The sequence below is a fragment of the Salvelinus fontinalis genome, unplaced genomic scaffold (assembly GCF_029448725.1).
Source record: "Salvelinus fontinalis isolate EN_2023a unplaced genomic scaffold, ASM2944872v1 scaffold_0033, whole genome shotgun sequence".
Classification (NCBI taxonomy): Eukaryota; Metazoa; Chordata; class Actinopteri; order Salmoniformes; family Salmonidae; genus Salvelinus; species Salvelinus fontinalis.
The window spans coordinates 187,693-211,764 of NW_026600242.1; the positions used below are offsets into that span (position 1 = coordinate 187,693).

The 24,072-nt window shown below is 46.9% G+C and overlaps 1 protein-coding gene across 3 annotated transcripts in view; it reads right to left on the reverse strand.

Moving 5' to 3' along the window:
* Window positions 1-740: 740 nt before the first annotated feature.
* The window catches only part of LOC129842337 (uncharacterized), an 84,797-nt gene continuing 61,465 nt past the window's right edge, over window positions 741-24,072 (reverse strand). For 2 of the 3 annotated variants that reach the window (XM_055910853.1, XM_055910856.1), the window contains 7 exons: window positions 7,800-8,001; window positions 7,173-7,278; window positions 7,042-7,088; window positions 6,381-6,898; window positions 6,046-6,275; window positions 5,787-5,945; window positions 741-5,645 (listed from right to left, as the gene is read on the reverse strand). In XM_055910853.1, the coding sequence (XP_055766828.1) occupies window positions 5,480-5,645; window positions 5,787-5,945; window positions 6,046-6,275; window positions 6,381-6,898; window positions 7,042-7,088; window positions 7,173-7,278; window positions 7,800-8,001 (1,428 nt within the window). In that variant the 3' untranslated portion in view covers window positions 741-5,479. The remainder of the gene's footprint in view (window positions 5,646-5,786; window positions 5,946-6,045; window positions 6,276-6,380; window positions 6,899-7,041; window positions 7,089-7,172; window positions 7,279-7,799; window positions 8,002-24,072) is intronic. The other variant, XM_055910855.1, reaches the window with a different exon arrangement.

Below are 24,072 nucleotides of genomic sequence, written 5' to 3' on the forward strand. Positions count from 1 at the left end.
AGGCAGGCAGGCAGGACTGAGGCCCTTCTCTCCTCCTTACCTTCAGCAAATCACTGATCTGTATGTGATTATATAGGCTATGTGTAAATGGAGACTGGTGGGAGGAGCTATAGGCGGACGGGTTCATTGTAATGGCTGGAATGGAATTAATGGAACGGTACTAAACAAACATGGCAACCAGTCCGTTCCATGAATTCCATTCCAGCCATTACAATGAACCCGTCCGCCTATAGCTCCTCCCACGAGCCTCCACTGCATGTGTGAGCTAAAGCTGCCTAGCCAATCCCTCCCTCTCAGGTCTGTGGGTACTTTAATGAGGAAATCATTTAAAGTATTCAAACAGGGATAGTTTCTCATTTCAGAGAGTAAGTCCGCCCCTCGATCTTCCCTCGTGTACTCCCCTTCACTGCTCTGACAGAAGTGGCTAGGTCAGATGAAAACATACACTAAGCTCTTTGATTGGAATGTCTTTAATATCGAGGTACCACATACTTTCTAGGCAAGCATTCGCCATAGCTCGATGGAATAGAGCAGGGTTATTCAACTCTGACCCTACGAGGTCCGGAGCCTGCTGCTTTTCTGTTCTACCTGATAATGAATTGCACCCACCTGGTGTCCCAGGTCTAAATCAGTCCCTCATTAGAGGGGAACAATAAAAAACACAGTGGAACTGGCTTTGAGGTCCAGAGATAAGTTTGAGGGGAATAGAGAAGAAATGAGACACATGAGAGACTTTGAGGTTTGGTTTATGTTGATTATTTATTGGGTATTTACAAACAAGCACATGCGGGAGTCGGACACTGACTGGCGCTACAGGGACACAGTACACTATGGAACAGTGAGGTACAGGGCAGGCTACATCACACCAGAGGGATACAGAACCCACTGCTACACACACAGACACATGCTCGTTCGCTCTCACATACGTGCACGCACCCACACACCCACACACACACACACACACACACACACACACACACACACACACACACACACACACACACACACACACACACACACACACACACACACACACACACACACACACACACACACACACACACACACACACACACACACACACCAGTGGAGGCTGCTGAGGGGAGGACGGCTCATAATAATGGCTGGAACGGAGCAAATGGAATGGCATCAAACACATGGCAACCAGGTGTTTAATGTATTTGATACCATTCCACATATTCCGCTCCAGCCATTACCACAAGCCCTTTCTCCCCAATTAAGGTGCCACCAACCTCCTGTGATTTACACAAAACCCCAGATAGATAGAGAGATAGACGTGAGGGGACAAATACAACAGAGGTATATACCTTTCAGGGACTCCAGGGTCAATAAATACCACATCCAATAAATGTACAACTGTTCATACAAATCAATGTATTTATCATGGATCATCTCACACAATGGAAAATATACCCGAATCAACGACAAAAAATAACTATAAAATCCATGTCAACATACTGAGATTGTTACCGTCACAGACATGTGTATTTCCTGAAGTTAGGTTTACCCTTCACCTGCATCTAGGCATGGCACATTGAATGGTGGGCCTTGCTGACACTAACTAGCTCCTCCCTCATACAGCCTAATTTACTACAAGCTGTAATTAAAATACATTATAGATAGCTCTAAAACGACTCATGTCAGTTTACAGGCCTAAGAAAGTAGTTGTCTAGCTTGTTTTGATGCCGTGACCCAGCTAAAGCCTTTAGAAAACCAGGGGTTTAGTGTGACTGGCCATGACACACAGTGGCTCCACGGTTGGTAAACATCTATTCTAGCTACACATTGTCTTGAGTCACGCAGCGATTTGGATTAGTTAGTTAGGTTGGTGACATACTAGCCAGTGCCATACCATTGCATTTGGTGGAAGATTTGGTAAAGTAGCCTGTGTAATGCAATTGCAAAGTTACAATGTTTCCAATCTAATGTTGTCATAGGGTTGTCATAGGGACACTAACCCTGTGCTACAACACTTGGCTTGTTGGCATGGTAACCTTTAAAAAAAATTCTGACCAATCAAAAGAGCGATATTCCCATTGAATTTGAATTTATGGGTAATATGTTTTATTGTTCATTCCTCAAGTAACCTGAACTCTTCAAGAAGCGCCATGTCACCAGCAAGTGACAAAACAAAAAAAACAGCAAACAAACAGTTCCTTTAAACCAGAAGCCTTTGAGAAGTACATCATATGCATCATCATTACCAAGCCTACAGAATAACTACCAACCAAATCAGAAGATAAACATAGTAATAAACATGATTAATTTAACGTTATTCTACTACCACCATCGTTACTACGGTATTAAAATGATGACCTTACACGGGTTAGCATGACAGGTAGGGAAAGAAGGAACATATGAGAGCTGAGGTACGGTTGGGGGAAGGGCAGCCTCTTCCTCAAACACATAAGCTTGACAGTCGTGGTATCTTCATACACATACGGTACATCAGGAAGTAGCTTACTGCTTCATCTGAAAGCTTGGATAGTCTCGGTCAGGAACGTACAACTATGGCCCTGGAAACCCACATTGTCTACTGGTCTCAGTAGCCTTTTGAATTAACTTGTAGTCAGACTTAGTAACGCCCAGGTAACCAGTAAAGTTAAATATCTGGGGAATCAAAGATACTAATTGATCTATGAGGTAAAGGAAAAGTAACCAGACTAGAGTTGATCATCCCTGGGCTGAGTAGAAAGAGACAGGTCTCAAGTCCCTCAGACTGTTTATCTGTCTGTTTGTCTGTCTGTTTATCTGTCTGTTTATCTGTTTGTTCATCTGTCTGTTTATCTGTCTGTTTATCTGTTATCTGTCTGTTTGTCTGTTTGTCTGTTTATCTGTTTATCTGTCTGTTTATCTGTCTGTTTATCTGTCTGTTTATCTGTTTGTTCATCTGTTTGTTCATCTGTTTGTTCATCTGTCTGTTTGTCTGTCTGTTTGTCTGTCTGTTTGTCTGTCTGTTTATCTGTCTGTCTCAAAGCATTGATTTTCCATAAGCACGGAGTAGTATGTGTTAGTGAGGTTTAAGAGGTGTGGACTGATTGAAGTTACAGCATTGCTATGCCAGTTATACTTATATACTGTTGGATACTAGAATGTCCTTTAGATAGATATGTGTCATATAGATAGATACTCTTCTGCATTCAAGGGTTGGGCTCAATTCGAATTGAAGGCTGCCAATTCAGGAAGTGATTTGAATTTAAAATCAGCTAATTAAAAAACATAAATAGCTTCTCCTTTTCAATTCATTAAAGAAGTCATTAAAAACAGAGGCCCCTATTTCAATCATCGAATTGGAATTTCAGTTTACTTCCTGAATTGACTGCCATATTGAGCCCAACCCTGCTGCATTCACTCAAAGCATTCATTATACAATAAATACAGTGTAAAGGTATGTGACTAAATCGATCAGGTTATGATGAAGATATGAAGGATATGAAGTCAAGACAATGCATACAACACACACTAAGATGAAGCCACTGGATTCCAATAATTGACAAAAACACTGGAGCTGTCCGTGTGTATAATGACTATAGAGTAGTGACTGGTGAGTTGGGGATAAAAGGCCAGATCACTTATCAATTTGATTCATGATCAACCTTATCTATAGTAACGTTTGATTATCTGTTTTCTCTTGGTTATCTATCTATCTATCTCAGTTAAATATATCTTGGTTAAATTCATCTATATTCATATACCTATATATTTAGTATGTATATTTATACAGTCAAATAGTTATCCTTTTTAAACTGACTATTAATTGAAGTGGGAACATGTCAAACACACACACACACACACACACACACACACACACACACACACACACACACACACACACACACACAGAGAGACCAAGCGAAAGAGGTGAGAGATCAATAGGGGTGAAAGGTCAAATAGAACACAGAAAACAGCTACATTTCACTATGGTACTACGTTACGTAACAGTGGCTACGCTCCAATACTCTACCATGGCTCCCTTCACCGGTTAGCCTAGCGGCAAGGTCTGGGTCTGACTAAGGAGTTGGCTAGAGCAGAAACCTGGCTACCAGGCTATAAATCTTCCCATAGTGACTGCTGATCTGAAAGTGTCTGGATAAGCTGAATGCATTGGTTGCATGTTTCGTCACAATATTGTTTTAACGTTCGTTTGGACTGATGCCCGACTGAGCATTCTACTGAATGCATTGTCAATAAGCGCGGATGAAGATTTCATCGAAAGTGCATTTCAGTGGCCTGGAAATACAATAACATTCAAAAACAGTCAAATAATTATTGGGAAAATCTTTCGTCATCATTTTGATGTCACCAGATAGACTTTAGATGCAGTATAACATTAGCTAACTAGCTTAAATTGACTCCGTAACAGAGGCCACATGAATGTGACTAGCTAACGTCAGCTTTGCTAGCTATTTTTGCCGAATTTTGCTAGATGATGACGTTGCCATCTGTCTAAAGTACATTTGACGACATTATCATGCTGGGAAAGTTGTTTCCTACTACATATTTGACTACTTTAGCAACGTCACCTTATTTCCACAAGCACTATATTGTAATTTCGACTAAACTACGACTGGGCTTATCACCACTTTAGTGCACCGCCGATGGCTGCTTGGCACCATGTGACTGAGGTGCAACCTATGAATAGAATTCTACAAAGCTTTATCCTTCTCAGATCAGTGGTCACCAAAGAGAGATGATGAATGCAGGACATTTAAAGGGATAGTCCACACCAAGATAAGTGTTTGTCTGAAGTTTTCACACTTCAAAAGTGGTCTGAAGTCGTGCTGGGTCCATATTCCACACCATCTGGTGAGCTAATTTAAATCTTCATTAAATCCCCCTAATTAGATGGCATTAGATGGTACAGTTGTTTAGGGATTGAGTTTTGCAGATTTCTACCAGTGGGATCTACACAACAGATGGTGCAGCGTAAGGACTGAACTAAATCACTTGGACCAGAGATCATCAACTAGATTCAGCCACGGAACGTCAGGGGGCTGGAACATAATCACAAATCATTTGTAGATGCAAATTGACCGCAAGAAGCCCAAACAGATATAACATTTGACTAAAATATAATCATTTCAAACCTTGCTTAGATTTGTAAACGATCACATCTCTCTCTATGTGTATACTCCAATACTTTGGAACAGATTTCCAACATTTACTGATTTTAGTATTTTATGTCCAACAAGTAACCCTAACCCTTTGCTCAGAAAACTTGGGGGCCAAATAAAATCATGGGCCGCCAGTTGGGGAACCGTGACATACGACTTTGGACCACTTTAGAGATATAAAAATGTGATTTGAACTTAGATTCGGGGGTGAACTATTTCTCTGAGAGCATTGGGACTTCGCCACAGCCTCTCTATGGTTGCCAAAATACACTATAGCTTTATGACTTCATTTTCCCTCCCCCAGATATATTCAAACAATCAAAACTCTGATCAGGTGTCTGAAATCACAGGATCAGTGAGGCGTAGCCAATGGGTACGAGCCCCTCTCGGTCTCCCTGACGACAGCGAATCCAGTCGTGATCGACACCCCCTAAAACCACTAACTCCTCCCCTTTCTGGAAGCTTAGCTCCGCCCCTGTGCCAGAGTGGTCGCATAGTGTTCTGACTGACCTGAGAAAGAGAGAAAAATAAGTGATACTGCTGTGAAAAAAGTATCATAAGAATGACGTAACACCGTCATAGACAGTCATGACAACTGAACTGAACAAACTAAACATGTAATCTAGATATATTTCCAAATATTTACAATACCTGAGGGGTCTTGGGTTGTCCCATGTCTCCTCCATCTCTCTCTCTACCACCTCTTCCACCTGCTGGGGCTCCAGCGCCCTCCTCTGGTTAGCGCTGGAACTGCTGCTCACCATCCGTGTCAGAACAGACACCCCTGGAGACAACCACTGAGACGGACGTCTGGGGAGGGAGAGAGATACATCAGTGATAAGAGTAAGATACTTCAACTGTCTAGTATCAGAAAACTCTATCATACAAACACGTACACACACCAGCGCACCTGGTTGGAAGTGTGGGTATCGTGGGGTTATTGGAGGCTCCAAACAGCCGTCCCAAACCCCAGGGGACCTCCAATGCTCCATCGACCTGAGGAGGGTCACTCCTGGCCTGGGTACTGGTCTGGGGCTCTGGGGGGTCTCTGGATGTCCCCTCCTGGTTCTGTACTGCAGACAGGTTCTGGCCCAGCTTGCCCCCCCAGCGTAACACAGCCCCCCATCCCTGCTGGATCACCTAGGGAGAGAATAACAGCTCAGAAAAGTGCTGTGTGGTACGGACAGTCACCCATGCATTCAAACAAAGACACACACACACACACACACATTGAATTGTGCTCACCTGTCCTGCCTGTTGAGAGAGACTGGCCTCCTCAACATTAGGAGGTGCTAGCTCCCTAATTTCTTTCTCCTGAACCCACATCAGCTGAGGACTTGTCTCCGCAAGACCCCCAGAGACCTTCGCAGGCCCCACACTGAGACTCGCTGGCTTCAGTGACTCCACCAACCCTCCCACCCCTGAGTTGGCCAGGGACGACGAGCTCGCATTATGATTGGTCGCTTCGGGTTCTGCTCTCCCAAAGTCCAGCTCTGATAGGCTCTCGAGATAGCTGCTGCCCCTGCCTTGGGAAGCGGACCCCCGGGGCGAGAACCTGAATCCCAGGTCCTGATTGGGTGGGCTGGGGATCTCTGGGCCGTGATTGGCTGGATCCAGGTGGTGGTGCTGGAAGAGCAGGTCGAGGTTAAGGGTCAGGAGACTAAGGGGCTGCAGCAGGAGGAGGAGCTCCTCAAACAGAGGCTGGCAGGAAGTCAACGACAAACGCATGAAGGAGGAGGGCCGGTAGAATGTAACCAACACATCTGACAGAGAGAGAGGGAGGCGAAGGAGAGAGAGACAGAGACAGAGGGGGTGGGGTGAAGGGAGGAGTGAGAAATAATGTTGTAACATATTAATATTCAAACAGATAGATTGCGGACATGAACTTCAGGCTTCAGAGACTTACCACTGCATGACTGGAGATGGGACAGCCAGAAATCCATAAGCTTGATGCTGAACGAGAGACAAGAAGCAGGTGAGAATTGGAATTTAAAAAGTCAAACAGAAAAACCCTAGGAGAGAAGTGCCAGGTCTTACTTGAGGAGGCCGAGGAGGAAGGCGTTGAACCTGTGTTTGTTCTGCCGGAGCTGGGGCTGCTCTCCTATTCTGGCCTGGAGGTTGTACAGGGACTGAGTGCTGGGCCCTGGAGGGAGAAGGGGAGCAGAGATGAGAGAAAGAAAGGCTTTGGTTAAGCTTTGGCACAGAGAAACAAATCAATATCTAATCAACATGTTATGTTACCTTTGAAATACTGAAATTGAAATGAACAAGTACTGAGTCAACGGAATAACCCTGATCAGCAGAGTAGTGGGAAGGAGAGAATAAGAGGGAATAGAGGAGGGGAGAGTGATAATCAGAGAGAGAGAGATAGAGAGAAGGATGACTCAACACTGCAGAATAATGAGTGCCAGACTAGAGCGAGAGAGGAGAGGAGGAGAGAGAGACTGAAAGTACTATGAACCCACATGATGTCTGGGAGGGTGAGAGAGATACACATTGGAGAGAGGGAAAGAGGAAGAGAGAGATTGGCTATGTACCTTCATCATGTCTGAGAAAGAGAAACAGAGAGAGATGGATATAGAGAGATATATATAAATAGATGGAAAGGCAGGGGGTATAACAACCACAGCCCTCCTATGCTGTCTATGCTCTCTTGTAACCCACCTCTGTACTGCGCTCCAGAGTTCCTACCTGGCCTGGTGGAGGCCTGGACCAGTCCCCAGGCTGAGTTTGGCCTCCTGCCCGAGATCAAATCACTCTGGTGGGGCTTGAGGCCGTCAGAGAGCAGGCTCCGCAGGGCGGGGCACAAACACTGCAGCACCAGCCGGCCCAGAGACGGATTCACACTGCTGTCTCCTGATAGGGCCTAGAAAGGGGAAGAGGAGAGGAGATAGAGGTGGCGAGAGGGAAGAGGGGATGAAGAGGGGAGGAGAGAGAGGGAAGAGAGGAGAGGGGAGAAATAGGGGAGGAGAGAGAGGGAAGAGAGGAGAGGGGAGAAATAGGGGAGGAGAGAGAGGGAAGAGAGGAGAGGGGGGAAATAGGGGAGGAGAGAGAGGGAAGAGAGGAGAGGGAAGAAATAGGGGAGGAGAGAGGGAAGAGAGGAGAGGAGAAAAATAGTGGAGGAGAGAGGGAAGAGAGGAGAGGGGAGAAATAGGGGAGGAGAGAGGGAAGAGAGGAGAGGAGAGAAATAGTGGAGAAGAGAGGAGAGGGGAGAAATAGGGGAGGAGAGAGAGGGAAGAGAGGAGAGGAGATAATTAGTGGAGGAGAGAGGGAAGAGAGGAGAGGAGAGAGGGAAGAGAGGAGAGAGAGGGAAGAGAGGAGATGAGAGAAATAGTGGAGGAGAGAGGGAAGAGAGGAGAGAAATAATGGAGGAGAGAGGGAAGAGAGGAGAGGTGAGAAATATGGGAGGAGAGAGGGAAGAGAGGAGAGAAATAATGGAGGAGAGAGGGAAGAGAGGAGAGGAGAGAAATAGGGGAGGAGAGGAGAGGAGAGGAGAGAGGGAAGAGAGGAGAGGAGAGAAATAGGGGAGGAGAGAGAGGGAAGAGAGGAGAGGAATAGGGGAGGAGAGAGGGAAGAGAGGAGGAATAGGGGAGGAGAGAGGGAAGAGAGGTGAGAAATATGAGAGGAGAGAGGGAAGAGAGGAGAGAAATAATGGAGGAGAGAGGGAAGAGAGGAGAGGAGAGAAATAGGGGAGGAGAGGAGAGGAGAGGAGAGAGGGAAGAGAGGAGAGGAGAGAAATAGGGGAGGAGAGAGAGGGAAGAGAGGAGAGGAATAGGGGAGGAGAGAGAGGGAAGAGAGGAGAGGAATAGGGGAGGAGAGAGGGAAGAGAGGAGAGGAATAGGGGAGGAGAGAGGGAAGAGAGGAGAGAAATAGGGGAGGAGAGAGGGAAGAGAGGGGAGGAGAGAGAGGGAAGAGAGGAGAGGAATAGGGGAGGAGAGAGGGAAGAGAGGAGAGGAGAGAAATAGGGGAGGAGAGAGAGGGAAGAGAGGAGAGAAATAGGGGAGGAGAGAGAGGGAAGAGAGGAGAGGAATAGGGGAGGAGAGAGGGAAGAGAGAAGAGAAATAGGGGAGGAGAGAGGGAAGAGAGGGGAGGAGAGAGAGGGAAGAGAGGAGAGGAATAGGGGAGGAGAGAGGGAAGAGAGGAGAGAAATAGGGGAGGAGAGAGAGGGAAGAGAAGAGAGGAGAGAAATAGGGGAGGAGAGAGAGGGAAGAGAGGAGCGAAATAGTGGAGGAGAGAGGGAAGAGAGGAGAGAAATAGTGGAGGAGAGAGGGAAGAGAGGGGAGGGGAGACATAGGGGAGGAGAGAGAGGGAAGAGAGGAGAGGAGAGGGGAGGAGAGAGAGGGAAGAGAGGAGAGAGGGGATAAATAGTGTAAGAGAGAGGGAAGAAAGGAGAGGGGAGAAGAGAGGAGAGATAAAGGGGAGAGGGGAGAAATAGAAGAGGAGAGAGAGAATAAAGGAGAGGGGATGGGAGAAATAGGAGAGAAAGTGGGAAGAGAGGAGAAATGGCAGAAGAGAGAGATTGAAGAGGGTATAAATAGGGGAGGAGAGAGGTAAGAGAGGAGATATGAGAAATAGGAGAGAAGAGATGGAGGAGGGGAGCAATAGAGGAGAAGAGAGGAGAGGGGGAGAAATAGAGGAGAGAGAGGGAAGAAAGGAGAGGGTGTTATGGATAGGAGAAGATAAATAGTGTAGGAGAGAGGGAAGAAAGGAGAGGGCATTATGGATAGGAAAAGATAAATAGTGTAGGAGAGAGGGAAGAAAGGAGAGGGTGTTATGGATAGGAGAAGATAAATAGAGAAGGATGAAAACAGAGAGATGGAGAAGAGAAAAGGAGTAGAGAGAAATATGTGGGAAAGAAGGATGTGGAAGGATGGAGTTAGTACCCAGAGGTTCTGACTACTGAGCCAAAGATAGAAGACAACCTAGCACCTTGTTAATGGAGGCAGACTAGGGATATCTGAAGACAACCTAGCACCGTGTTAATGGAGGCAGACTAGGGGAGAGGAAGACAACCTAGCACCTTGTTAATGGAGGCAGACTAGGGGAGAGGAAGACAACCTAGCACCTTGTTAATGGAGGCAGACTAGGGATATCTGAAGACAACCTAGCACCTTGTTAATGGAGGCAGACTAGGGATATCTGAAGACAACCTAGCACCGTGTTAATGGAGGCAGACTAGGGATATCTGAAGACAACCTAGCACCGTGTTAATGGAGGCAGACTAGGGATATCTGAAGACAACCTAGCACCTTGTTAATGGAGGCAGACTAGGGATATCTGAAGACAACCTAGCACCGTGTTAATGGAGGCAGACTAGGGATATCTGAAGACAACCTAGCACCGTGTTAATGGAGGCAGACTAGGGATATCTGAAGACAACCTAGCACCGTGTTAATGGAGGCAGACTAGGGATATCTGAAGACAACCTAGCACCTTGTTAATGGAGGCAGACTAGGGATATCTGAAGACAACCTAGCACCTTGTTAATGGAGGCAGACTAGGGATATCTGAAGACAACCTAGCACCGTGTTAATGGAGGCAGACTAGGGATATCTGAAGACAACCTAGCACCTTGTTAATGGAGGCAGACTAGGGATATCTGAAGACAACCTAGCACCGTGTTAATGGAGGCAGACTAGGGATATCTGAAGACAACCTAGCACCTTGTTAATGGAGGCAGACTAGGGGAGAGGAAGACAACCTAGCATCTTGTTAATGGAGGCAGACTAGGGATATCTGAAGACAACCTAGCACCTTGTTAATGGAGGCAGACTAGGGATATCTGAAGACAACCTAGCACCTTGTTAATGGAGGCAGACTAGGGATATCTGAAGACAACCTAGCACCTTGTTAATGGAGGCAGACTAGGGATATCTGAAGACAACCTAGCACCTTGTTAATGGAGGCAGACTAGGGATATCTGAAGACAACGTAGCACCTTGTTAATGGAGGCAGACTAGGGATATCTGAAGACAACCTAGCACCTTGTTAATGGAGGCAGACTAGGGATATCTGAAGACAACCTAGCACCTTGTTAATGGAGGCAGACTAGGGATATCTGAAGACAACCTAGCACCTTGTTAATGGAGGCAGACTAGGGATATCTGAAGACAACCTAGCACCTTGTTAATGGAGGCAGACTACGGGAGAGGAAGACAACCTAGCACCTTGTTAATGGAGGCAGACTAGGGATATCTGAAGACAACCTGACACCTTGTTAATGGAGGCAGACTAGGGATATCTGAAGACAACCTAGCACCTTGTTAATGGAGGCAGACTAGGGATATCTGAAGACAACGTAGCACCTTGTTAATGGAGGCAGACTAGGGGAGAGGAAGACAACCTAGCACCTTGTTAATGGAGGCAGACTAGGGATATCTGAAGACAACCTAGCACCTTGTTAATGGAGGCAGACTAGGGATATCTGAAGACAACCTGACACCGTGTTAATGGAGGCAGACTAGGGATATCTGAAGACAACCTAGCACCTTGTTAATGGAGGCAGACTAGGGATATCTGAAGACAACGTAGCACCTTGTTAATGGAGGCAGACTAGGGGAGAGGAAGACAACCTAGCACCTTGTTAATGGAGGCAGACTAGGGATATCTGAAGACAACCTAGCACCGTGTTAACGGAGGCAGACTAGGGATATCTGAAGACAACCTAGCACCGTGTTAATGGAGGCAGACTAGGGGAGAGGAAGACAACCTAGCACCTTGTTAATGGAGGCAGACTAGGGATATCTGAAGACAACCTAGCACCGTGTTAATGGAGGCAGACTAGGGATATCTGAAGACAACCTAGCACCTTGTTAATGGAGGCAGACTAGGGGAGAGGAAGACAACCTAGCACCTTGTTAATGGAGGCAGACTAGGGATATCTGAAGACAACCTAGCACCTTGTTATTGGAGGCAGACTAGGGATATCTGAAGACAACCTAGCACCTTGTTAATGGAGGCAGACTAGGGATATCTGAAGACAACCTAGCACCTTGTTAATGGAGGCAGACTAGGGATATCTGAAGACAACCTAGCACCGTGTTAATGGAGGCAGACTAGGGATATCTGAAGACAACCTAGCACCTTGTTAATGGAGGCAGACTAGGGATATCTGAAGACAACCTAGCACCTTGTTAATGGAGGCAGACTAGGGATATCTGAAGACAACCTAGCACCGTGTTAATGGAGGCAGACTAGGGGAGAGGAAGACAACCTAGCACCGTGTTAATGGAGGCAGACTAGGGATATCTGAAGACAACCTAGCACCTTGTTAATGGAGGCAGACTAGGGATATCTGAAGACAACCTAGCACCGTGTTAATGGAGGCAGACTAGGGATATCTGAAGACAACCTAGCACCTTGTTAATGGAGGCAGACTAGGGATATCTGAAGACAACCTAGCACCGTGTTAATGGAGGCAGACTAGGGATATCTGAAGACAACCTAGCACCGTGTTAATGGAGGCAGACTTGGGATATCTGAAGACAACCTAGCACCGTGTTAATGGAGGCAGACTTGGGATATCTGAAGACAACCTAGCACCTTGTTAATGGAGGCAGACTAGGGATATCTGAAGACAACCTAGCACCTTGTTAATGGAGGCAGACTAGGGATATCTGAAGACAACCTAGCACCGTGTTAATGGAGGCAGACTAGGGGAGAGGAAGACAACCTAGCACCGTGTTAATGGAGGCAGACTAGGGATATCTGAAGACAACCTAGCACCGTGTTAATGGAGGCAGACTAGGGGAGAGGAAGACAACCTAGCACCTTGTTAATGGAGGCAGACTAGGGATATCTGAAGACAACCTGACACCTTGTTAATGGAGGCAGACTAGGGATATCTGAAGACAACCTAGCACCTTGTTAATGGAGGCAGACTAGGGATATCTGAAGACAACCTAGCACCGTGTTAATGGAGGCAGACTAGGGGAGAGGAAGACAACCTAGCACCTTGTTAATGGAGGCAGACTAGGGATATCTGAAGACAACCTGACACCTTGTTAATGGAGGCAGACTAGGGATATCTGAAGACAACCTAGCACCGTGTTAATGGAGGCAGACTAGGGGAGAGGAAGACAACCTAGCACCTTGTTAATGGAGGCAGACTAGGGATATCTGAAGACAACCTGACACCTTGTTAATGGAGGCAGACTAGGGATATCTGAAGACAACCTAGCACCGTGTTAATGGAGGCAGACTAGGGATATCTGAAGACAACCTAGCACCTTGTTAATGGAGGCAGACTAGGGATATCTGAAGACAACCTAGCACCGTGTTAATGGAGGCAGACTAGGGGAGAGGAAGACAACCTAGCACCATGTTAATGGAGGCAGACTAGGGATATCTGAAGACAACCTGACACCTTGTTAATGGAGGCAGACTAGGGATATCTGAAGACAACCTAGCACCGTGTTAATGGAGGCAGACTAGGGATATCTGAAGACAACCTAGCACCGTGTTAATGGAGGCAGACTAGGGATATCTGAAGACAACCTAGCACCGTGTTAATGGAGGCAGACTAGGGGAGAGGAAGACAACCTAGCACCGTGTTAATGGAGGCAGACTAGGGGAGAGGAAGACAACCTAGCACCTTGTTAATGGAGGCAGACTAGGGATATCTGAAGACAACCTGACACCTTGTTAATGGAGGCAGACTAGGGATATCTGAAGACAACCTAGCACCGTGTTAATGGAGGCAGACTTGGGATATCTGAAGACAACCTAGCACCGTGTTAATGGAGGCAGACTAGGGATATCTGAAGACAACCTAGCACCGTGTTAATGGAGGCAGACTTGGGATATCTGAAGACAACCTAGCACCGTGTTAATGGAGGCAGACTTGGGATATCTGAAGACAACCTAGCACCTTGTTAATGGAGGCAGACTAGGGATATCTGAAGACAACCTAGCACCTTGTTAATGGAGGCAGACTAGGGATATCTGAAGACAACCTAGCACCTTGTTAATGGAGGCAGACTAGGGATATCTGAAGACAACCTAGCACCTTGTTAATGGAGGCAGACTAGGGATATCTGAAGACAACCTAGCACCGTGTTAATGGAGGCAGACTAGGGATATCTGAAGACAACCTAGCACCGTGTTAATGGAGGCAGACTAGGGATATCTGAAGACAACCTAGCACCGTGTTAATGGAGGCAGACTAGGGATATCTGAAGACAACCTAGCACCTTGTTAATGGAGGCAGACTAGGGATATCTGAAGACAACCTAGCACCGTGTTAATGGAGGCAGACTAGGGGAGAGGAAGACAACCTAGCACCGTGTTAATGGAGGCAGACTAGGGATATCTGAAGACAACCTGACACCTTGTTAATGGAGGCAGACTAGGGATATCTGAAGACAACCTAGCACCGTGTTAATGGAGGCAGACTAGGGATATCTGAAGACAACCTAGCACCGTGTTAATGGAGGCAGACTAGGGATATCTGAAGACAACCTAGCACCGTGTTAATGGAGGCAGACTAGGGGAGAGGAAGACAACCTAGCACCGTGTTAATGGAGGCAGACTAGGGATATCTGAAGACAACCTGACACCTTGTTAATGGAGGCAGACTAGGGATATCTGAAGACAACCTAGCACCGTGTTAATGGAGGCAGACTAGGGATATCTGAAGACAACCTAGCACCGTGTTAATGGAGGCAGACTTGGGATATCTGAAGACAACCTAGCACCGTGTTAATGGAGGCAGACTTGGGATATCTGAAGACAACCTAGCACCTTGTTAATGGAGGCAGACTAGGGATATCTGAAGACAACCTAGCACCTTGTTAATGGAGGCAGACTAGGGATATCTGAAGACAACCTAGCACCTTGTTAATGGAGGCAGACTAGGGATATCTGAAGACAACCTAGCACCTTGTTAATGGAGGCAGACTAGGGATATCTGAAGACAACCTAGCACCGTGTTAATGGAGGCAGACTAGGGATATCTGAAGACAACCTAGCACCGTGTTAATGGAGGCAGACTAGGGATATCTGAAGACAACCTAGCACCTTGTTAATGGAAGCAGACTAGGGGAGAGGAAGACAACCTAGCACCTTGTTAATGGAGGCAGACTAGGGATATCTGAAGACAACCTAGCACCTTGTTAATGGAGGCAGACTAGGGGAGAGGAAGACAACCTAGCACCGTGTTAATGGAGGCAGACTAGGGATATCTGAAGACAACCTAGCACCATGTTAATGGAGGCAGACTAGGGGAGAGGAAGACAACCTAGCACCTTGTTAATGGAGGCAGACTAGGGATATCTGAAGACAACCTAGCACCTTGTTAATGGAGGCAGACTAGGGATATCTGAAGACAACCTAGCACCGTGTTAATGGAGGCAGACTAGGGATATCTGAAGACAACCTGAGCACCGTGTTAATGGAGGCAGACTAGGGATATCTGAAGACAACCTAGCACCTTGTTAATGGAGGCAGACTAGGGATATCTGAAGACAACCTAGCACCGTGTTAATGGAGGCAGACTAGGGATATCTGAAGACAACCTAGCACCTTGTTAATGGAGGCAGACTAGGGATATCTGAAGACAACCTAGCACCGTGTTAATGGAGGCAGACTAGGGATATCTGAAGACAACCTAGCACCGTGTTAATGGAGGCAGACTAGGGATATCTGAAGACAACCTAGCACCTTGTTAATGGAGGCAGACTAGGGATATCTGAAGACAACCTAGCACCTTGTTAATGGAGGCAGACTAGGGATATCTGAAGACAACCTAGCACCTTGTTAATGGAGGCAGACTAGGGATATCTGAAGACAACCTAGCACCTTGTTAATGGAGGCAGACTAGGGATATCTGAAGACAACCTAGCACCTTGTTATTGGAGGCAGACTAGGGATATCTGAAGACAACCTAGCACCTTGTTAATGGAGGCAGACTAGGGATATCTGAAGACAACCTAGCACCGTGTTAATGGAGGCAGACTAGGGATATCTGAAGACAACCTAGCACCTTGTTAATGGAGGCAGACTAGGGATATCTGAAGACAACCTAGCACCTTGTTAATGGAGGCAGACTAGGGATATCTGAAGACAACCTAGCACCTTGTTAATGGAGGCAGACTAGGGATATCTGAAGACAACATAGCACCGTGTTAATGGAGGAAGACTAGGGGAGAGGAAGACAACCTAGCACCTTGTTAATGGAGGCAGACTAGGGATATCTGAAGACAACCTAGCACCGTGTTAATGGAGGCAGACTAGGGGAGAGGAAGACAACCTAGCACCGTGTTAATGGAGGCAGACTAGGGGAGAGGAAGACAACCTAGCACCGTGTTAATGGAGGCAGACTAGGGATATCTGAAGACAACCTAGCACCTTGTTAATGGAGGCAGACTAGGGATATCTGAAGACAACCTGACACCTTGTTAATGGAGGCAGACTAGGGATATCTGAAGACAACCTAGCACCGTGTTAATGGAGGCAGACTAGGGGAGAGGAAGACAACCTAGCACCTTGTTAATGGAGGCAGACTAGGGATATCTGAAGACAACCTAGCACCGTGTTAATGGAGGCAGACTAGGGATATCTGAAGACAACCTAGCACCTTGTTAATGGAGGCAGACTAGGGGAGAGGAAGACAACCTAGCACCTTGTTAATGGAGGCAGACTAGGGATATCTGAAGACAACCTAGCACCTTGTTAATGGAGGCAGACTAGGGATATCTGAAGACAACCTAGCACCTTGTTAATGGAGGCAGACTAGGGATATCTGAAGACAACCTAGCACCTTGTTAATGGAGGCAGACTAGGGATATCTGAAGACAACCTAGCACCGTGTTAATGGAGGCAGACTAGGGATATCTGAAGACAACCTAGCACCTTGTTAATGGAGGCAGACTAGGGATATCTGAAGACAACCTAGCACCTTGTTAATGGAGGCAGACTAGGGATATCTGAAGACAACCTAGCACCGTGTTAATGGAGGCAGACTAGGGGAGAGGAAGACAACCTAACACCGTGTTAATGGAGGCAGACTAGGGATATCTGAAGACAACCTAGCACCGTGCTAACGGAGGCAGACTAGGGATATCTGAAGACAACCTAGCACCTTGTTAATGGAGGCAGACTAGGGATATCTGAAGACAACCTAGCACCGTGTTAATGGAGGCAGACTAGGGATACCTGAAGACAACCTAGCACCTTGTTAATGGAGGCAGACTAGGGATATCTGAAGACAACCTAGCACCTTGTTAATGGAGGCAGACTAGGGATATCTGAAGACAACCTAGCACCGTGTTAATGGAGGCAGACTAGGGATATCTGAAGACAACCTAGCACCGTGTTAATGGAGGCAGACTAGGGATATCTGAAGACAACCTAGCACCTTGTTAATGGAGGCAGACTAGGGATATCTGAAGACAACCTAGCACCTTGTTAATGGAGGCAGACTAGGGATATCTGAAGACAACCTAGCACCGTGTTAATGGAGGCAGACTAGGGGAGAGGAAGACAACCTAGCACCGTGTTAATGGAGGCAGACTAGGGATATCTGAAGACAACCTAGCACCGTGTTAATGGAGGCAGACTAGGGGAGAGGAAGACAACCTAGCACCTTGTTAATGGAGGCAGACTAGGGATATCTGAAGACAACCTGACACCTTGTTAATGGAGGCAGACTAGGGATATCTGAAGACAACCTAGCACCGTGTTAATGGAGGCAGACTAGGGGAGAGGAAGACAAGCTAGCACCTTGTTAATGGAGGCAGACTAGGGATATCTGAAGACAACCTGACACCTTGTTAATGGAGGCAGACTAGGGATATCTGAAGACAACCTAGCACCGTGTTAATGGAGGCAGACTAGGGATATCTGAAGACAACCTAGCACCTTGTTAATGGAGGCAGACTAGGGATATCTGAAGACAACCTAGCACCGTGTTAATGGAGGCAGACTAGGGGAGAGGAAGACAACCTAGCACCGTGTTAATGGAGGCAGACTAGGGATATCTGAAGACAACCTAGCACCTTGTTAATGGAGGCAGACTAGGGATATCTGAAGACAACCTAGCACCTTGTTAATGGAGGCAGACTAGGGATATCTGAAGACAACCTAGCACCTTGTTAATGGAGGCAGACTAGGGATATCTGAAGACAACCTAGCACCGTGTTAATGGAGGCAGACTAGGGATATCTGAAGACAACCTAGCACCTTGTTAATGGAGGCAGCCTAGGGGAGAGGAAGACAACCTAGCACCTTGTTAATGGAGGCAGACTAGGGATATCTGAAGACAACCTAGCACCTTGTTAATGGAGGCAGACTAGGGGAGAGGAAGACAACCTAGCACCGTGTTAATGGAGGCAGACTAGGGATATCTGAAGACAACCTAGCACCGTGTTAATGGAGGCAGACTAGGGATATCTGAAGACAACCTAGCACCATGTTAATGGAGGCAGACTAGGGGAGAGGAAGACAACCTAGCACCTTGTTAATGGAGGCAGACTAGGGATATCTGAAGACAACCTAGCACCTTGTTAATGGAGGCAGACTAGGGATATCTGAAGACAACCTAGCACCTTGTTAATGGAGGCAGACTAGGGATATCTGAAGACAACCTAGCACCGTGTTAATGGAGGCAGACTAGGGATATCTGAAGACAACCTGACACCGTGTTAATGGAGGCAGACTAGGGATATCTGAAGACAACCTAGCACCTTGTTAATGGAGGCAGACTAGGGATATCTGAAGACAACCTAGCACCGTGTTAATGGAGGCAGACTAGGGATATCTGAAGACAACCTAGCACCTTGTTAATGGAGGCAGACTAGGGATATCTGAAGACAACCTAGCACCGTGTTAATGGAGGCAGACTAGGGATATCTGAAGACAACCTAGCACCGTGTTAAGGGAGGCAGACTAGGGATATCTGAAGACAACCTAGCACCTTGTTAATGGAGGCAGACTAGGGATATCTGAAGACAACCTAGCACCTTGTTAATGGAGGCAGACTAGGGATATCTGAAGACAACCTAGCACCTTGTTAATGGAGGCAGACTAGGGATATCTGAAGACAACCTAGCACCTTGTTAATGGAGGCAGACTAGGGATATCTGAAGACAACCTAGCACCTTGTTATTGGAGGCAGACTAGGGATATCTGAAGACAACCTAGCACCTTGTTAATGGAGGCAGACTAGGGATATCTGAAGACAACCTAGCACCGTGTTAATGGAGGCAGACTAGGGATATCTGAAGACAACCTAGCACCTTGTTAATGGAGGCAGACTAGGGATATCTGAAGACAACCTAGCACCTTGTTAATGGAGGCAGACTAGGGATATCTGAAGACAACCTAGCACCTTGTTAATGGAGGCAGACTAGGGATATCTGAAGACAACCTAGCACCGTGTTAATGGAGGCAGACTAGGGGAGAGGAAGACAACCTAGCACCTTGTTAATGGAAGCAGACTAGGGATATCTGAAGACAACCTAGCACCGTGTTAATGGAGGCAGACTAGGGGAGAGGAAGACAACCTAGCACCGTGTTAATGGAGGCAGACTAGGGGAGAGGAAGACAACCTAGCACCGTGTTAATGGAGGCAGACTAGGGATATCTGAAGACAACCTAGCACCTTGTTAATGGAGGCAGACTAGGGATATCTGAAGACAACCTAGCACCGTGTTAATGGAGGCAGACTTGGGATATCTGAAGACAACCTAGCACCTTGTTAATGGAGGCAGACTAGGGATATCTGAAGACAACCTAGCACCTTGTTAATGGAGGCAGACTAGGGATATCTGAAGACAACCTAGCACCGTGTTAATGGAGGCAGACTAGGGGAGAGGAAGACAACCTAGCACCGTGTTAATGGAGGCAGACTAGGGATATCTGAAGACAACCTAGCACCGTGTTAATGGAGGCAGACTAGGGGAGAGGAAGACAACCTAGCACCTTGTTAATGGAGGCAGACTAGGGATATCTGAAGACAACCTGACACCTTGTTAATGGAGGCAGACTAGGGATATCTGAAGACAACCTAGCACCGTGTTAATGGAGGCAGACTAGGGGAGAGGAAGACAAGCTAGCACCTTGTTAATGGAGGCAGACTAGGGATATCTGAAGACAACCTGACACCTTGTTAATGGAGGCAGACTAGGGATATCTGAAGACAACCTAGCACCGTGTTAATGGAGGCAGACTAGGGATATCTGAAGACAACCTAGCACCTTGTTAATGGAGGCAGACTAGGGATATCTGAAGACAACCTAGCACCGTGTTAATGGAGGCAGACTAGGGGAGAGGAAGACAACCTAGCACCGTGTTAATGGAGGCAGACTAGGGATATCTGAAGACAACCTAGCACCTTGTTAATGGAGGCAGACTAGGGATATCTGAAGACAACCTAGCACCTTGTTAATGGAGGCAGACTAGGGATATCTGAAGACAACCTAGCACCTTGTTAATGGAGGCAGACTAGGGATATCTGAAGACAACCTAGCACCGTGTTAATGGAGGCAGACTAGGGATATCTGAAGACAACCTAGCACCTTGTTAATGGAGGCAGCCTAGGGGAGAGGAAGACAACCTAGCACCTTGTTAATGGAGGCAGACTAGGGATATCTGAAGACAACCTAGCACCTTGTTAATGGAGGCAGACTAGGGGAGAGGAAGACAACCTAGCACCGTGTTAATGGAGGCAGACTAGGGATATCTGAAGACAACCTAGCACCGTGTTAATGGAGGCAGACTAGGGATATCTGAAGACAACCTAGCACCATGTTAATGGAGGCAGACTAGGGGAGAGGAAGACAACCTAGCACCTTGTTAATGGAGGCAGACTAGGGATATCTGAAGACAACCTAGCACCTTGTTAATGGAGGCAGACTAGGGATATCTGAAGACAACCTAGCACCTTGTTAATGGAGGCAGACTAGGGATATCTGAAGACAACCTAGCACCGTGTTAATGGAGGCAGACTAGGGATATCTGAAGACAACCTGACACCGTGTTAATGGAGGCAGACTAGGGATATCTGAAGACAACCTAGCACCTTGTTAATGGAGGCAGACTAGGGATATCTGAAGACAACCTAGCACCGTGTTAATGGAGGCAGACTAGGGATATCTGAAGACAACCTAGCACCTTGTTAATGGAGGCAGACTAGGGATATCTGAAGACAACCTAGCACCGTGTTAATGGAGGCAGACTAGGGATATCTGAAGACAACCTAGCACCGTGTTAAGGGAGGCAGACTAGGGATATCTGAAGACAACCTAGCACCTTGTTAATGGAGGCAGACTAGGGTTATCTGAAGACAACCTAGCACCTTGTTAATGGAGGCAGACTAGGGATATCTGAAGACAACCTAGCACCTTGTTAATGGAGGCAGACTAGGGATATCTGAAGACAACCTAGCACCTTGTTAATGGAGGCAGACTAGGGATATCTGAAGACAACCTAGCACCTTGTTATTGGAGGCAGACTAGGGATATCTGAAGACAACCTAGCACCTTGTTAATGGAGGCAGACTAGGGATATCTGAAGACAACCTAGCACCGTGTTAATGGAGGCAGACTAGGGATATCTGAAGACAACCTAGCACCTTGTTAATGGAGGCAGACTAGGGATATCTGAAGACAACCTAGCACCTTGTTAATGGAGGCAGACTAGGGATATCTGAAGACAACCTAGCACCTTGTTAATGGAGGCAGACTAGGGATATCTGAAGACAACCTAGCACCGTGTTAATGGAGGCAGACTAGGGGAGAGGAAGACAACCTAGCACCTTGTTAATGGAAGCAGACTAGGGATATCTGAAGACAACCTAGCACCGTGTTAATGGAGGCAGACTAGGGGAGAGGAAGACAACCTAGCACCGTGTTAATGGAGGCAGACTAGGGGAGAGGAAGACAACCTAGCACCGTGTTAATGGAGGCAGACTAGGGATATCTGAAGACAACCTAGCACCGTGTTAATGGAGGCAGACTAGGGGAGAGGAAGACAACCTAGCACCGTGTTAATGGAGGCAGACTAGGGATATCTGAAGACAACCTAGCACCGTGTTAATGGAGGCAGACTAGGGGAGAGGAAGACAACCTAGCACCTTGTTAATGGAGGCAGACTAGGGATATCTGAAGACAACCTGACACCTTGTTAATGGAGGCAGACTAGGGATATCTGAAGACAACCTAGCACCGTGTTAATGGAGGCAGACTAGGGGAGAGGAAGACAAGCTAGCACCTTGTTAATGGAGGCAGACTAGGGATATCTGAAGACAACCTGACACCTTGTTAATGGAGGCAGACTAGGGATATCTGAAGACAACCTAGCACCGTGTTAATGGAGGCAGACTAGGGATATCTGAAGACAACCTAGCACCTTGTTAATGGAGGCAGACTAGGGATATCTGAAGACAACCTAGCACCGTGTTAATGGAGGCAGACTAGGGGAGAGGAAGACAACCTAGCACCGTGTTAATGGAGGCAGACTAGGGATATCTGAAGACAACCTAGCACCTTGTTAATGGAGGCAGACTAGGGATATCTGAAGACAACCTAGCACCTTGTTAATGGAGGCAGACTAGGGATATCTGAAGACAACCTAGCACCTTGTTAATGGAGGCAGACTAGGGATATCTGAAGACAACCTAGCACCGTGTTAATGGAGGCAGACTAGGGATATCTGAAGACAACCTAGCACCTTGTTAATGGAGGCAGCCTAGGGGAGAGGAAGACAACCTAGCACCTTGTTAATGGAGGCAGACTAGGGATATCTGAAGACAACCTAGCACCTTGTTAATGGAGGCAGACTAGGGGAGAGGAAGACAACCTAGCACCGTGTTAATGGAGGCAGACTAGGGATATCTGAAGACAACCTAGCACCGTGTTAATGGAGGCAGACTAGGGATATCTGAAGACAACCTAGCACCATGTTAATGGAGGCAGACTAGGGGAGAGGAAGACAACCTAGCACCTTGTTAATGGAGGCAGACTAGGGATATCTGAAGACAACCTAGCACCTTGTTAATGGAGGCAGACTAGGGATATCTGAAGACAACCTAGCACCTTGTTAATGGAGGCAGACTAGGGATATCTGAAGACAACCTAGCACCGTGTTAATGGAGGCAGACTAGGGATATCTGAAGACAACCTGACACCGTGTTAATGGAGGCAGACTAGGGATATCTGAAGACAACCTAGCACCTTGTTAATGGAGGCAGACTAGGGATATCTGAAGACAACCTAGCACCGTGTTAATGGAGGCAGACTAGGGATATCTGAAGACAACCTAGCACCTTGTTAATGGAGGCAGACTAGGGATATCTGAAGACAACCTAGCACCGTGTTAATGGAGGCAGACTAGGGATATCTGAAGACAACCTAGCACCGTGTTAAGGGAGGCAGACTAGGGATATCTGAAGACAACCTAGCACCTTGTTAATGGAGGCAGACTAGGGATATCTGAAGACAACCTAGCACCTTGTTAATGGAGGCAGACTAGGGATATCTGAAGACAACCTAGCACCTTGTTAATGGAGGCAGACTAGGGATATCTGAAGACAACCTAGCACCTTGTTAATGGAGGCAGACTAGGGATATCTGAAGACAACCTAGCACCTTGTTATTGGAGGCAGACTAGGGATATCTGAAGACAACCTAGCACCTTGTTAATGGAGGCAGACTAGGGATATCTGAAGACAACCTAGCACCGTGTTAATGGAGGCAGACTAGGGATATCTGAAGACAACCTAGCACCTTGTTAATGGAGGCAGACTAGGGATATCTGAAGACAACCTAGCACCTTGTTAATGGAGGCAGACTAGGGATATCTGAAGACAACCTAGCACCTTGTTAATGGAGGCAGACTAGGGATATCTGAAGACAACCTAGCACCGTGTTAATGGAGGCAGACTAGGGGAGAGGAAGACAACCTAGCACCTTGTTAATGGAAGCAGACTAGGGATATCTGA